This window comes from Vulpes lagopus, chromosome 11, assembly GCF_018345385.1.
Source record: "Vulpes lagopus strain Blue_001 chromosome 11, ASM1834538v1, whole genome shotgun sequence".
In the NCBI taxonomy this organism is placed as follows: domain Eukaryota; kingdom Metazoa; phylum Chordata; class Mammalia; order Carnivora; family Canidae; genus Vulpes; species Vulpes lagopus.
Window position 1 is genome coordinate 36,599,129 of NC_054834.1, and position 11,919 is coordinate 36,611,047.

At 35.7% G+C, this 11,919-nt stretch overlaps 1 protein-coding gene across 1 annotated transcript in view; it reads left to right on the forward strand.

Annotated features, from left to right (window-relative positions):
• GPATCH2 (G-patch domain containing 2) overlaps positions 1-10,207 on the forward strand; it is a 168,294-nt gene extending 158,087 nt beyond the window's left edge. The window contains exon 10 of the mRNA XM_041774135.1: positions 6,634-10,207. Within this exon, the coding sequence (XP_041630069.1) occupies positions 6,634-6,854 (221 nt within the window). The 3' untranslated portion in view covers positions 6,855-10,207. The remainder of the gene's footprint in view (positions 1-6,633) is intronic.
• Positions 10,208-11,919: the final 1,712 nt, after the last annotated feature.

Here is an 11,919-nt window from a genome sequence, read left to right on the forward strand (position 1 = left end):
ATTGTGACAGGAACACCAAATTTATTTCAGTGCTTTAGCTTATTTACTGCTCTTTCACCTTTGTATTTTGTATCGACAAAGTAAAATGAATATTGATAAGGTTAGATATTGATTTTTAAATGTATGGCTTGTTCTCTGCCTCATTCAAAGTCACATACCAAAAGATAGTGGATGTCTCAGTAGCAAAGGATGTAGATTTACTATTATAAAATTGAGAACTGTTGAAGCAAGAAGGTTTGCCAGCAGAATGCATTTTATAGTTTGAAAAATGTCACCTGTAAAGGTGAAGAAAAGCAGTGAACAAAATAGGAAGAATATTATTAACACATTTTTAAAAGGCAGTCAGCAATGTTGCTTATGGTCTGTGTTTTTGGTAGAAGTCATAGCTTAGTAAGGATCTCATAGTGAAAAGATATAAGAGTGCTTTTGGAAATATTATGGCTACCACATTCGTTTAAAGGTTTAGTCCACTATGCATTACTAAATTCATTGTTATCCACAATTAGTATTTGCTGTTACTATTTTGCTTTCTATTGAACTGATAGCACAGGGAAAATATTCATCGAAAAGAGTCAACCTTTTTCCTATACATTTTATATTATGTAGAGATGCCTAGTGAAGTTTAATATCTTGGTATAGATATTGCTCCAGGCTATGTTTTCATGGACATGCAAGTTCTTTGCAAGAGGTTGCTTTACAGCCTTTTGTGACTTTTTGACTTCTTCCTCAGCATTCTACTGGTATTTCAATAATAAAATAATCTCGAAATATTTAAGGCAATAAAGGCAAGTTGCAAACCATAATAATGGGTAAAGATTTTTTAAAGATGTGCTTTTAATTAAAAGTCTTACTGATCATAATCAGGAAATGGTTAGTGTAACCAAGCTCCCTTCCTGCTGTATCTCTTCAGTTGTCCAAAATTTATTTTATCAATAATTGTATTTTTATTTTCTTTTACCACTGGATCTATGTGATCAATGTAGATTATCTTATCTCTTCCAGGATTTTAAAATGGGCAGACTTTTGGAGACATTGTTGGTTTTAATTTTGAAACCAAACATATCACCCTCATCCTCTTGATACATGCATCACCAAACTGCATTTCAGTTTGGTTTTTTAGGAGAGTCTTAACTCTCCACTACCATTGGTACAAGGTATACTTAAGGAGAGGGTAAACATCCATATTAGATAGAAAATAATCATGTTCCTGATAATATGAAAGACTAAATAATGAGAAAATTCTCAAACTACAGAATACCTGGACATACCTAACAAAGTGTAAAGCAATCTTTTTAGATGCATAGATGAGACTGAAGGAAATTCTTCCAGAACAGAAATGGTCCTATGGAGCCCCCATGCCCATGCCCAGTTTTGCCAATCTAGGAAACCCTGAGGTGGGTTTGTTAGTGCCCCGTAGGAAGGGAGCTAAGCTGAGGAGTTGGATGTAAGGATCGTATCAAGTCAGAACATCTGGAAAACTCTATCCTCAGAAGAAGGCAGGCTAGAAACAAAACTTACCCACAGGCATGGGAAAATAAGAACCTCATTTCTACCTGAGCTCCAAGTAGAAGACTCTGAAGATGTATAACCAAGAGCTTATCCTCACATGAGTTTCTACTTTAAAATTATACCAAGTCAACAAATTAACATAAAAACCGGATTTTGAAGCAAATACAAAGCTACTTTAGTGGTACATGCCTTAAACCCCAATGACTCTCTTAATTTCACAAATGAAAACCTACTGAAAGTGATGTCATAAACCAAAACTTAAAAAAATGGAAATTATAAACAGATTTAAAAACAGAAGGAAATAACTATAGAAAAAGGTAAGACAAGCACAGTAAAGAACCAAAGAGAAATTTGATATTCTTATTTATTATGAAAAAATCTTGAAAATTATAAATTCACTGGATGGATGACACATTCAATACAGCTAGCCATACAACAACAAAGCTAATGAATTTTAAGAGCAATCTGAAAAGATTGCCTAAAAGGAGCACTGAGATAAAAATATAGAAGATAGAATGGCTACAGGATTATGAGGGGGATGAAGTTCAACATACATCCAATAGGGCTTCCAGGAGGAGTAAAAAGAATAGGGAGGTCCATTATTTGAGGAGCATATTGACTGAATTAAGTGAAAATTATGGAATTTATACAACTGAAGGAAAATGTGAATCTTCATATTCAAAAAGTACAAGTCCTTATCAGGAAACGGTAAATATAAATTTAATTGTATCTAGACTCATTGTAATAAAACTTAAGAACACCAAAGAGAAAGAAAAGGACTTAGCAGCCAGGGAAAAAAGATGGAACCTACATCAGAATGAAATTACAGTGGTAGCAGACTTAAAAACATCAGTACAGTCCAGAAGATAAGAGTAATATTTTCAAAGTGTGGAGATAAAATAATAATCAACATAGAGTTTTATATCCAGTTAAACCACTTCCTAAGAGTGAGGATTAAATAGAGACAGTTTCAGGTAAATATCAGTTATTACTAAACTTAATATGTCAGGTAGAAGAAAACGGAATTCATAAAGAGAGAATCTAAAATCAAGATGGAGGGGCACCTGGGTGGCTCATCTGTTAAGCATCTGCCTTCAGCTCAGGTCATGATCTCAGGGTCCTGGGATGGAGGACAGGTTCTCTGCTCAGTGGAGAGTCTGCTTCTCCCTCTCCCTCACTCCCTTCCCTCCCCCTGCCTCCCTCCCCCTGCTCCCCCCTCTCCATACTCTCTCTCTTAAATAAATAAATATATTTTTTTAATAAGCTAGAAGTAAAACTCTGGACAACAATATGGACATGTGATGAAATAATAAGTCAGTTATGCATATTGATATTTAAAGGTAATCACTAAAACAATAAAAATCCAACATATAATTTTCAAGCTGATGTAAGCAAACAATAGGTGCCAGAAAGGAAGAGACAAAAATGTAGAGGAATGCAAGGCAAGTAGCATTAAATAAGACAGGAAAAATAGATCCAGATATACCGAGGATCACAATAAATGTAAATGGAGTAGATGCCTCAGTTAAATTCAAGGATTATTATAATAGACAAAAACAAACAAACAAACAAACCCCCATGAATTGTGTTTACAACAAGTACAACTAAAACTTAAATTGTAATTTAAATACCCACCAGATCAGCTGGATTTATAGCAAGCAAAATGAATCTTTAGGTATCACAAGAGAGTTGAACCACTCTCTTCAGACAGACTTGCTATGTGCTAGGTTAGACTAGTAATTTCCAGGGGTTTAAAATTTATGAACAGTAAAATCCAAGTCATTTGGGAGAATGTGGCAGAAGAAATGACATAAGAGAAAATATTGGTGATATAATATTTTAAGTCAGATGTTCAGTCAGTGAATGGAAAAAATTTGGACTCAAATGTAAGTCCACATTCTAATTGAGACACTTTCTAGCTAGTTGACTTGGGGCAGGTGTATTACCTCTTCAAACCTCAGTGCCATCTATAAAATGGAACCAATAATACCTATCTTTTAGATTGATAAGGAAGAGCAAAAGAAATGGTGAATATGGAAGCATCTGTAACCTGAAGAGCTGTAGCTATCATCATATTTTGTTATCCACCTATGTCAGTGTATGTTTGCTGTATATGCAAATTGAGAGAAATTATTACAATTCACCTATAACCCAGTTAATTTTTATTTTAGTTGTTTGAAGCATCATCATCACTAGAATTGTTTATTTGCCATTAATTCTCATGCAAAGTGTGTAGGTTTTTGGAGTAAACTTAACCAAATGAGAATCTTAGCTTACTCACTATGTAGTCATGGTCAAATGACATCATGTCTCCAAGCCCAACTAGAATTCCTTCCTAGCACAGTTGTTACGAGGAATGGATCTAATGAATGCCATATGTCTAACGAGTAAACGATGTGTGTGGTACATAGTAGGCAGGCCATACATGATCCTGATTATATTATTGTAAATAGACATAACTGTGTGCCTTCAAAAGCAATACAATTTTAAGATTTTTTAGTTTTTTTTTTTAACCATTCTTTGATTCGTAATGATTCCATAAGAAATATATTTCTATATAATCAAAATATCTATTAATAAAAACACTCCTGGGGCACCTGGTCGCTCAGTCAGTTGAGCGTCTGCCTTCAGCTGAGGTCATGACCCCAGGGTCCTGGAATTGAGCCCCACACTGAGGTCCCTGCTCAGCCAGAAGTCTGCTTCTCCCTCTCCTCCTACCCCTCCCCCTGCTCATACACTCCCTCACTCTCTTTCTTTCACTCTCTCAAATAAATAAATAAAATCTTTAGAAAAAAATATTTCCTTATCCAAACATGTCAATATAGATTACATCTTTCATTCATTACAAAGTTTTTCTCACCTTGAAAAAAAAAGAAAAAGAAAAAAACAGGAAATTAGTTCCACATTAAATTTTTATTATTTAAAAAGTATGTGCCTTGTATTCTAAGCCAGTAAGGGTTTGAACTGATTTGAGTTAGCAAAACTCACTTGAGACACGTCTACAGTATTGCAGAAAAGATGCAGAATGGCCTGAATCAGGCTTTTCTATATTAAGAATAAAACAAAACATCTGACAAAGTGTAGTAACACCTACCATTTTCTCACATCTCAAACTGTGCTAAATGCTGTTTCTTTCCTTAACAGTAATCAAAAAAATCATGTCCTTAAATTAGTTATTAAGAACAGAGAAAAAAAATAAGAACAGAGGGCCATATTATAACTCATAATTTTAATAACCACTAATAATAATAATAATAATATTAATAGCCCTGCCCCCCAGCTAGCTGGTAAAGAGGGAAAAGAGGATGGGAAGAAAGTGAGTGCATACCGCAAATGCGTTCTGAATACAGGGGAGGGACTGAAGCAGGGTGCACTAGCTGTTATGTAGGAAGCAGCATGTGTCACCTCCCCTTCCATTGGCTGTTTATCCAACATCAATACAACACTTTAGGAGCCAAATTACTAAACAAGCTGCCAATTAGGCTTGCAGTCAGCTGGACAGATTAGCAGCTAAGAGAGGCCGATACAAGATTTTCATCTCTTGAGCCAATTACGCCAGTGAATTACCATCCACAATACTCCCTGGAAGATTTTGAGTCACCTGTCACAGAAAGGAGAGATCCCACATCAAGGGCGCTGGGAATGGGGAGGATGCGGGCGGGCGAGCAGGCTAGGTATTGCTAAAATTGCCGGAGCAGGAGGAGAGCCTTCCAGGAAAGGACTTAAAAGATTTAGCACTGCCAGGAGCAAAAGGAAAGGAAATTATGGTTGTAGGAGGCTGTGTGGAGACTGAGTTGTTCCCCTCCTAAGTCTTAATCTCATAAAAAGGATGAGAGACCAACAGTAGATCTCACTCCAGAATCACTGTCCATGAAAAATGAACTAACTGTTAGCTTGTCTTTAAGGTTGCATAGAAAAGCTTTTATTATTATTATTATTATTCTTTCAGGAATCCATGGTTACATGTGGAAAGATTTAACATGTGAGAAGTTAGATGTTCTCCCATTTTTTATTGTTTTACTTCAAAGTACAAGATAATGCTTTATCTTATTTTATTTTCATTAAGAAGAGAGATGAAAGCAGCACCTAAAAAAGAGAGTGGGTTCTTTTCTACCCAGATAAAAAACAACAAGGATGGGAGGATTACAGTGGCCAATCTTGGGACCCCCGTGCTGGAAATTTTTACACCATTTTTACATGGTGATACTCATTCACCATTTGCTGTTCACTTTAGGACTGAGAAGTGACCACAATTTAGCAATTTTTGAAGGGGTGTATTCAACTGGCCTCATATTTTTTTCTTAAATATTAAACAACTACACCTGAACTTTAGCAAGCTCTTAAATCCAACATATGATAAAATATGATTAAAGAGATGTGTAGCCCAGAGCACCATTAGACCTCTGATGTGATTTGACCTTAGAGATGGAATTAAACTAATTTGTGGCAATTACTTAAAAATCAGGGATATGGGATAGGATTGCTAGTGCACTGTTCAACCTGACATACCTGACCAGCGGCTGTTCAGAAAACACTAGATATCCTGGAGGTCTGTTTTGGAAACGCATCTTTTGCCCTGGTCTAGCAGTAAATAATATTAGTTATGAATTCTTTTATACCTGTCATTGCCATTCAAGCCTTTTACAACCGAAAGTTTTTTCCAGTACACGTTAAGATACTTGTTTCAGTGAGCTAAGACCCCATTTGACAAGTCCCAGACTGCCTCATTATGTGGTCACCTGGTTCTCATCTATTCCCTGTTACTAATTCAGCAAATGGCAATAGTGCATTTCATTCTCAGTCCTACAATGTACTGAAGACTGAGGCTCTCACAATGTCCAATACACGGCTTTGGAAATCAGCTGATGATAGCAAATGAATGTCCATTATTAAAACGTATTTCTAGCACTTTGCACTTTCTTTCTTCTGCAAGTCAGAATCATGGGAAGCAGTCCACTTGCTCTCCCCCAGAATGCCAGATACAAAGCACCACATAAAATAAACTTGTTGGAAGAAAAACTTAGGAGAATATGATTTTCTTAACTTGAGAGAATCTTCACTTATGTCTGTACTAATATGGTTTGGGGGCTTGTTGTGTTTTTTTTGTCATTTTTTTAATTTCAGGATTTGTAGGGGAAAACGCTCAGCCAATCCTAGAAAACAACATTGGAAACCGAATGCTCCAGAATATGGGCTGGACACCTGGGTCAGGCCTTGGACGAGGTGGCAAGGGGATCGCTGAGCCAATTCAAGCTCTGCAGAGGCCGAAAGGATTAGGTCTCGGGTTCCCTCTTCCAAAAAGCACCCCTGCGACTGCCACTCCCAATTCAGGAAAATCCGCCTAAGAAGAAAAGCAAAGAAGAAACGGTTCATAATTTTTATTCACGATATATATCCCATTATTTTAAAATTTCAACATAGCTTCTGTTTTTGAAGCAAAAATCTACATTGCCTCCAACTTATCACTCTAGCGTCATAACTGCATACAGTCCTGCCACAGTGATAGAAATGGAGTTCCATTGCAATTCCTGGTGCTAAAGTGAAAACCTTTACCTTTTAAAATTTTGCAGCAATTTCCAGCTATTTCTAGGTATAAAGAAGAGCTCATTTCTCCTATTTATTTTGATCTCATAGGTCAATCATTTCTAGCTCGATTCATTCGTGTGTGTGTGTGTGTGTGTGTGTGTGCGTGCGCGTGTGCAATGCCCAAACAAATGTGAGCACACCCACAGGTTTCTCAAATGGGATAGGCCAGAAAGGATGGTGTTTCCAATCATCCCAAGAACTTGAGAGACTTATCATCACATCAGTGAAGTCCTAATCAAGTCTTTGTTTGAAAGGCTTGCCAATTTCACATTCCTCAAATTTGGCCTTTTTGTGAGGATATAATGGGGTGGTACCAATGAATCTATCCTTGGACAATGTAGTATAAATTCACAGTGGAAAAATAGCAATTAATGTTTCCCTCTGACGTTTTGACCAAAATAAACCTCATCATTGTTATCACCAGAGTGCCCACAACATGACTTCAATGCAGATTTTACAAATTTTACCTCATCTAGAACATAAAATAATGATTGAAAGAAAATGTATTTTTTAAATTCACCATGACTGAACTGTAAATTCTGTTGATCTAGACTGACTTCTACCTCTCTCTTCCCAAAGGTTGATATTTTTTTTAAGATCAGTGCAAAGGTGGTAAGCTAATTTTCAATTTTAACCATTGGGGTAGCCTATTAGGATTACCGGATCAATTAATTTGAAAATTTAAATGGCTCTCCCAAGAATTCAGAATTCTGGCAATGATCCAGCCCATTTACAAGGTGAACAAGAGAATGAATGGTAATGATTTGCCCTTTCTAACATCTAAGTAGTTACTTTAAAATCAAGCAAAACAAGTCATTTTTATTATGTGCCTCCTATTGTTATTTTTGAATCATCTGCTTCATAATGCCAGAGATTCTAAATTGCTCTTAGCTTGGAAGATGTTGATCTTCATTATTAAGGACTGATAATATATTTATAATGGCTTTTATTGGTTGAGTAAAGGTCAAAATAACACATGAGAATCACCTTTCTAATGGAGTTTTTAAAGACTTATTTTTTAAGAGCATTTTTAGGTTAATTTTGTGAAAAATTAAGAAGGTATAGAGATTTCTCACATACCCTCTGCCCCCACACATGTATTATCAGCATCCCCCACCAGAGTGGGACATTGGTTACAATTGACAAGACTACATTGACACATCCTAATCATCCAAAGTACACAGCTTACACTATAATTCACTCTGGTCTTGTACATTCTATAGGTTTGAATAAATGTAAGATGACATGGATCTGCCATTATATTATCACACAGAGCAGTTTCACTGCCCTGAAAATCCTCGATGCTCCATTCTAGTAGGTTTTAGAAAATTTTGCACATCCCCAAGAGTGTTTTTAAAGTGGGGAGAGGAGGTTTGTGCAGATAGTATAGACCTTTCCTAGGTGGTCCCCTAGCAGCCAGCTGGGGAGAAAGGGTCATCCTGCCATTTGAGAGCCTCTATGTTTGCGAATTGTACATGTTCCTTTTAAGAATTACCTTCTTTCCTAGGGATATTGTGGTAAGAGGACAGGTTAGTTAAGGGATTATAGACTACCAAGTGAATAGCTCTTTTGAGGCATTCTTATTAAATAGAATAACCCTGTTGTATCTTTTATGTTTGTCTCTTTGAAATCAGCCGTTTAAAAAAAATTTTAAAAAAATTTTGTTGTTAAATACTCATTCTAACTATGTAATGGGTAAAACCTGGAGGAGATCATCTATATACCAGGTAAAAACTTCTTTATGATAGTGTATAGTGCTCTAGGGTCTATTCAAAGTATTTTTTTTAATTAATTGCCTGAAAATCTTCTAAAACCCTAGAATTTTGAAAAGCAGAATTTGGAGCCACTGATAACACACAGTTACATTATTATGAGACTAGTCCCAAACTCCTAAAGACTTGGCTGTTCTTTTTCATTCTGCGATGTTCTAACCCTCATAGGAAGAGCAGAACATATACCCACTGGCATGGGGAAACTCCTTCATTAAATATCACAGTCTTTATGAGCATGGTGTATCGTTTCCCCTTTGGAAAGGCGGTAGTCACCTGAAGCAGCCCCTCTGAGATGCTCACTTGGCTTGGGTGTTGTTCTCAAACACTCCCTCCAAATTAGTTCATTTTCAGCAAACAGAAGAAAGGTCTAATTCTTGATGTCTAGAGTCCCTCTATGCAGCTCTCAGAGGACTTAAGATATTTTCTATGTTACAGAAGTATTTATACCAAATATATGAATCAATACTCAAAGTAGAGAAGTGACAACATCTTCCCCCCCACCCATCCCACACACACAAACATACATCAGAAGCACGTACATCCCTTCCCCATTCAGTCCTCAAGAAAAATCAGTGCAGACCTGATGTTCTGTTTGTACCCAAACGTAACTGGAGAAATAATTAAAATATTCCATTTTTAATGTAAATCAAATCTCTTTTTAAGATATTAAGCCCACTAATATGTGTTTCACATATTGTTAATTTTTACCTGTTACTATGCACACAGAACCCAAAGCATCCAAAGGAATTCATGATTTAGAATGCACATTCAGGTCTCCTTAGAAGGTGGTAAGATTTTTCTCTGCTCATATGTGAAGCCACTTGTCTATGCTACAGTATCTAAAGCCCAAAGTCAAATGAATCAGTCATGCCAAAAACTTTAGAGAATACATAGGTCTCTTCCTTTATAAATTGTCCATCCCTAGCTGTACCCCGAGAGGCTGAACATGGCTGACTACCTTAGCAGTTCCACTTTTTTTTCTTTGTATACATATTATACTTGATACTGATGAGACCGTGTGATCGGGTCATTTCCTTCCCACCTTCCCTCCTTCCTTCTCTCCTTCCTTCCCCCAAATATAATTTTTAAGGCTAGTTTCCCCTCAAATTTGTTTGCTTTCGTTTTTTCATTTTTCAGTTACATGGTACCCCTTTAAAAAAACATAACTAACTAAAATTTACCAATTAATTAGTCTCAATATTTAAATACATAGATTTATAACTCATTCTGTGGTTATCAAACAGAAGTTAAGACAGTCGGGTTACCCATATGCAGAATGTATACTTAGAGGTGTGTTTAGAGGGCACATATGTATGCAATAAACAAACATGATTGCAAAATATTGCATTTTATTAATGTTTATTTTAACATTGTGAATTGATATTCTTATAATTAATTGAACTGACAATTGCTTCTCTTCAACACATTTTCATTTTGCGCTAATATTTCATGAAAGAGAAAACCATTTCTTCCTGTATTTTGTCTTTCTAAACACAAAAAGTGATCTAAATTAGTATTGTAAAATGAAGTTGGTTAGCAAAGAGTATTTTGGATTTTTTTTAGGTTTTTTTTTTTTCCTTTTGGTAGAAAGCTATATTAATAGTACAATGAAGAATGAGAAAATAAAACAATGTTTAAAAATGTTATTTATAAGCAGTCATTGTCTTTGTGTGTTAAATGTTTACCTCTTGACCTTAAGGTAATAAAAGATAGAGTTGAAAGTACTTTTAAAAATATTTAATTACTACCCTTTGACAATTAAGATCTAACAATTAAATTCATTGTTTAATTTCTAAGCCCTGGAAAATTTCCGTATTTACAAAAAATTTTAGAGAAAAAAATTGGCAAACATATTTGACTGATGAAAAACATATTTATATTGGACTGATGAAAAACATATTTATTCCCAGCTGACTGTGACCTGTTCTACTACATTTTCATCATGTGTTTATTATCTCCGAAGTTGGGCAAAACTGGCTGATTCAAGGCCCTCCTACTCAAACGTTGTCTGATTCTCAAAGAGCAAGTACACATTCCTCTCTCTGGCCACTTGAAATGTCACTGAGAATCCTATACATTCCAGTCACTCCATTTCCCCCTGGAACATTGTACCTTCCACAAACGTGCTTGGATATTTTAAATACTCTGTGATACTAAAATGTTGAGTTTTGTTTGCTTGTAAGAAGCATCTCACTATGTTGATAAAATTTTATCTACTCTCCTGAAAGACTAGAGTTGTTAGAGTGAGTAGCTTTTTTTTTTTTTTAATCCAGTAGGTATTAAATACTCATTTATTTAACAGGCTTGCAGTAATATATACTCAACTGACAAGTGGACCATGAAGGCTCCTTCTGCTGGGTCCCTACTAAGCAAAGACTCATTACTTTACACACCTGACATTTTAAGTAGATCCAGATTTGTCTCTAGTGAGCCAGTGCCATTAACTGCCAGGAGTATGATCTACTATTGCCACTTTTAGTTTTATCTGTACATTAGAGTTGTCTTCTGTCTTTGAATTGTCAGACAGTTTAAATCATTCCCGGATTCACAGACCTCACTCCTTTTTCGTTATCAGAACGTCCTGTGTTTACCCCTTAATCTTTCAAGGAAGAAGTTGGGAAACAGTTGAAAGCGATTTTTGTGCTTGTTAAGTTTCTTGGGTTTGTTTGTTTGTTTTGTTTTGTTTTGTTTTTTGTGGTTTGCGTTTTCAAAATAAATCACTAGAATTTTGAATGTGTGTGTGATACTTGATTTTTCAGGTATAAGATGGTAGAGATAAGACTATTATGATAGTATCCCAAATAAAAAGACAGCGCCCCCAACAACTATTTTCTCCCTATTTTTCATCTTTTTTATTAAATTTCTAAGAAATGTTTATTCTTCCTGGAGGCAGCATTCTTTAGTAGAGGCAGAGAAGGTGAGAATCAGTCTGCTAACTCATCATGTACTTAAAATATGCTTCCTACAATAGCGATTTCTTACATCCCTTATTGAAGTGGCTTCTTCAAATGCTAGAATTTCATAATTATGGTAAGCAAATGAGTTTGGGGTG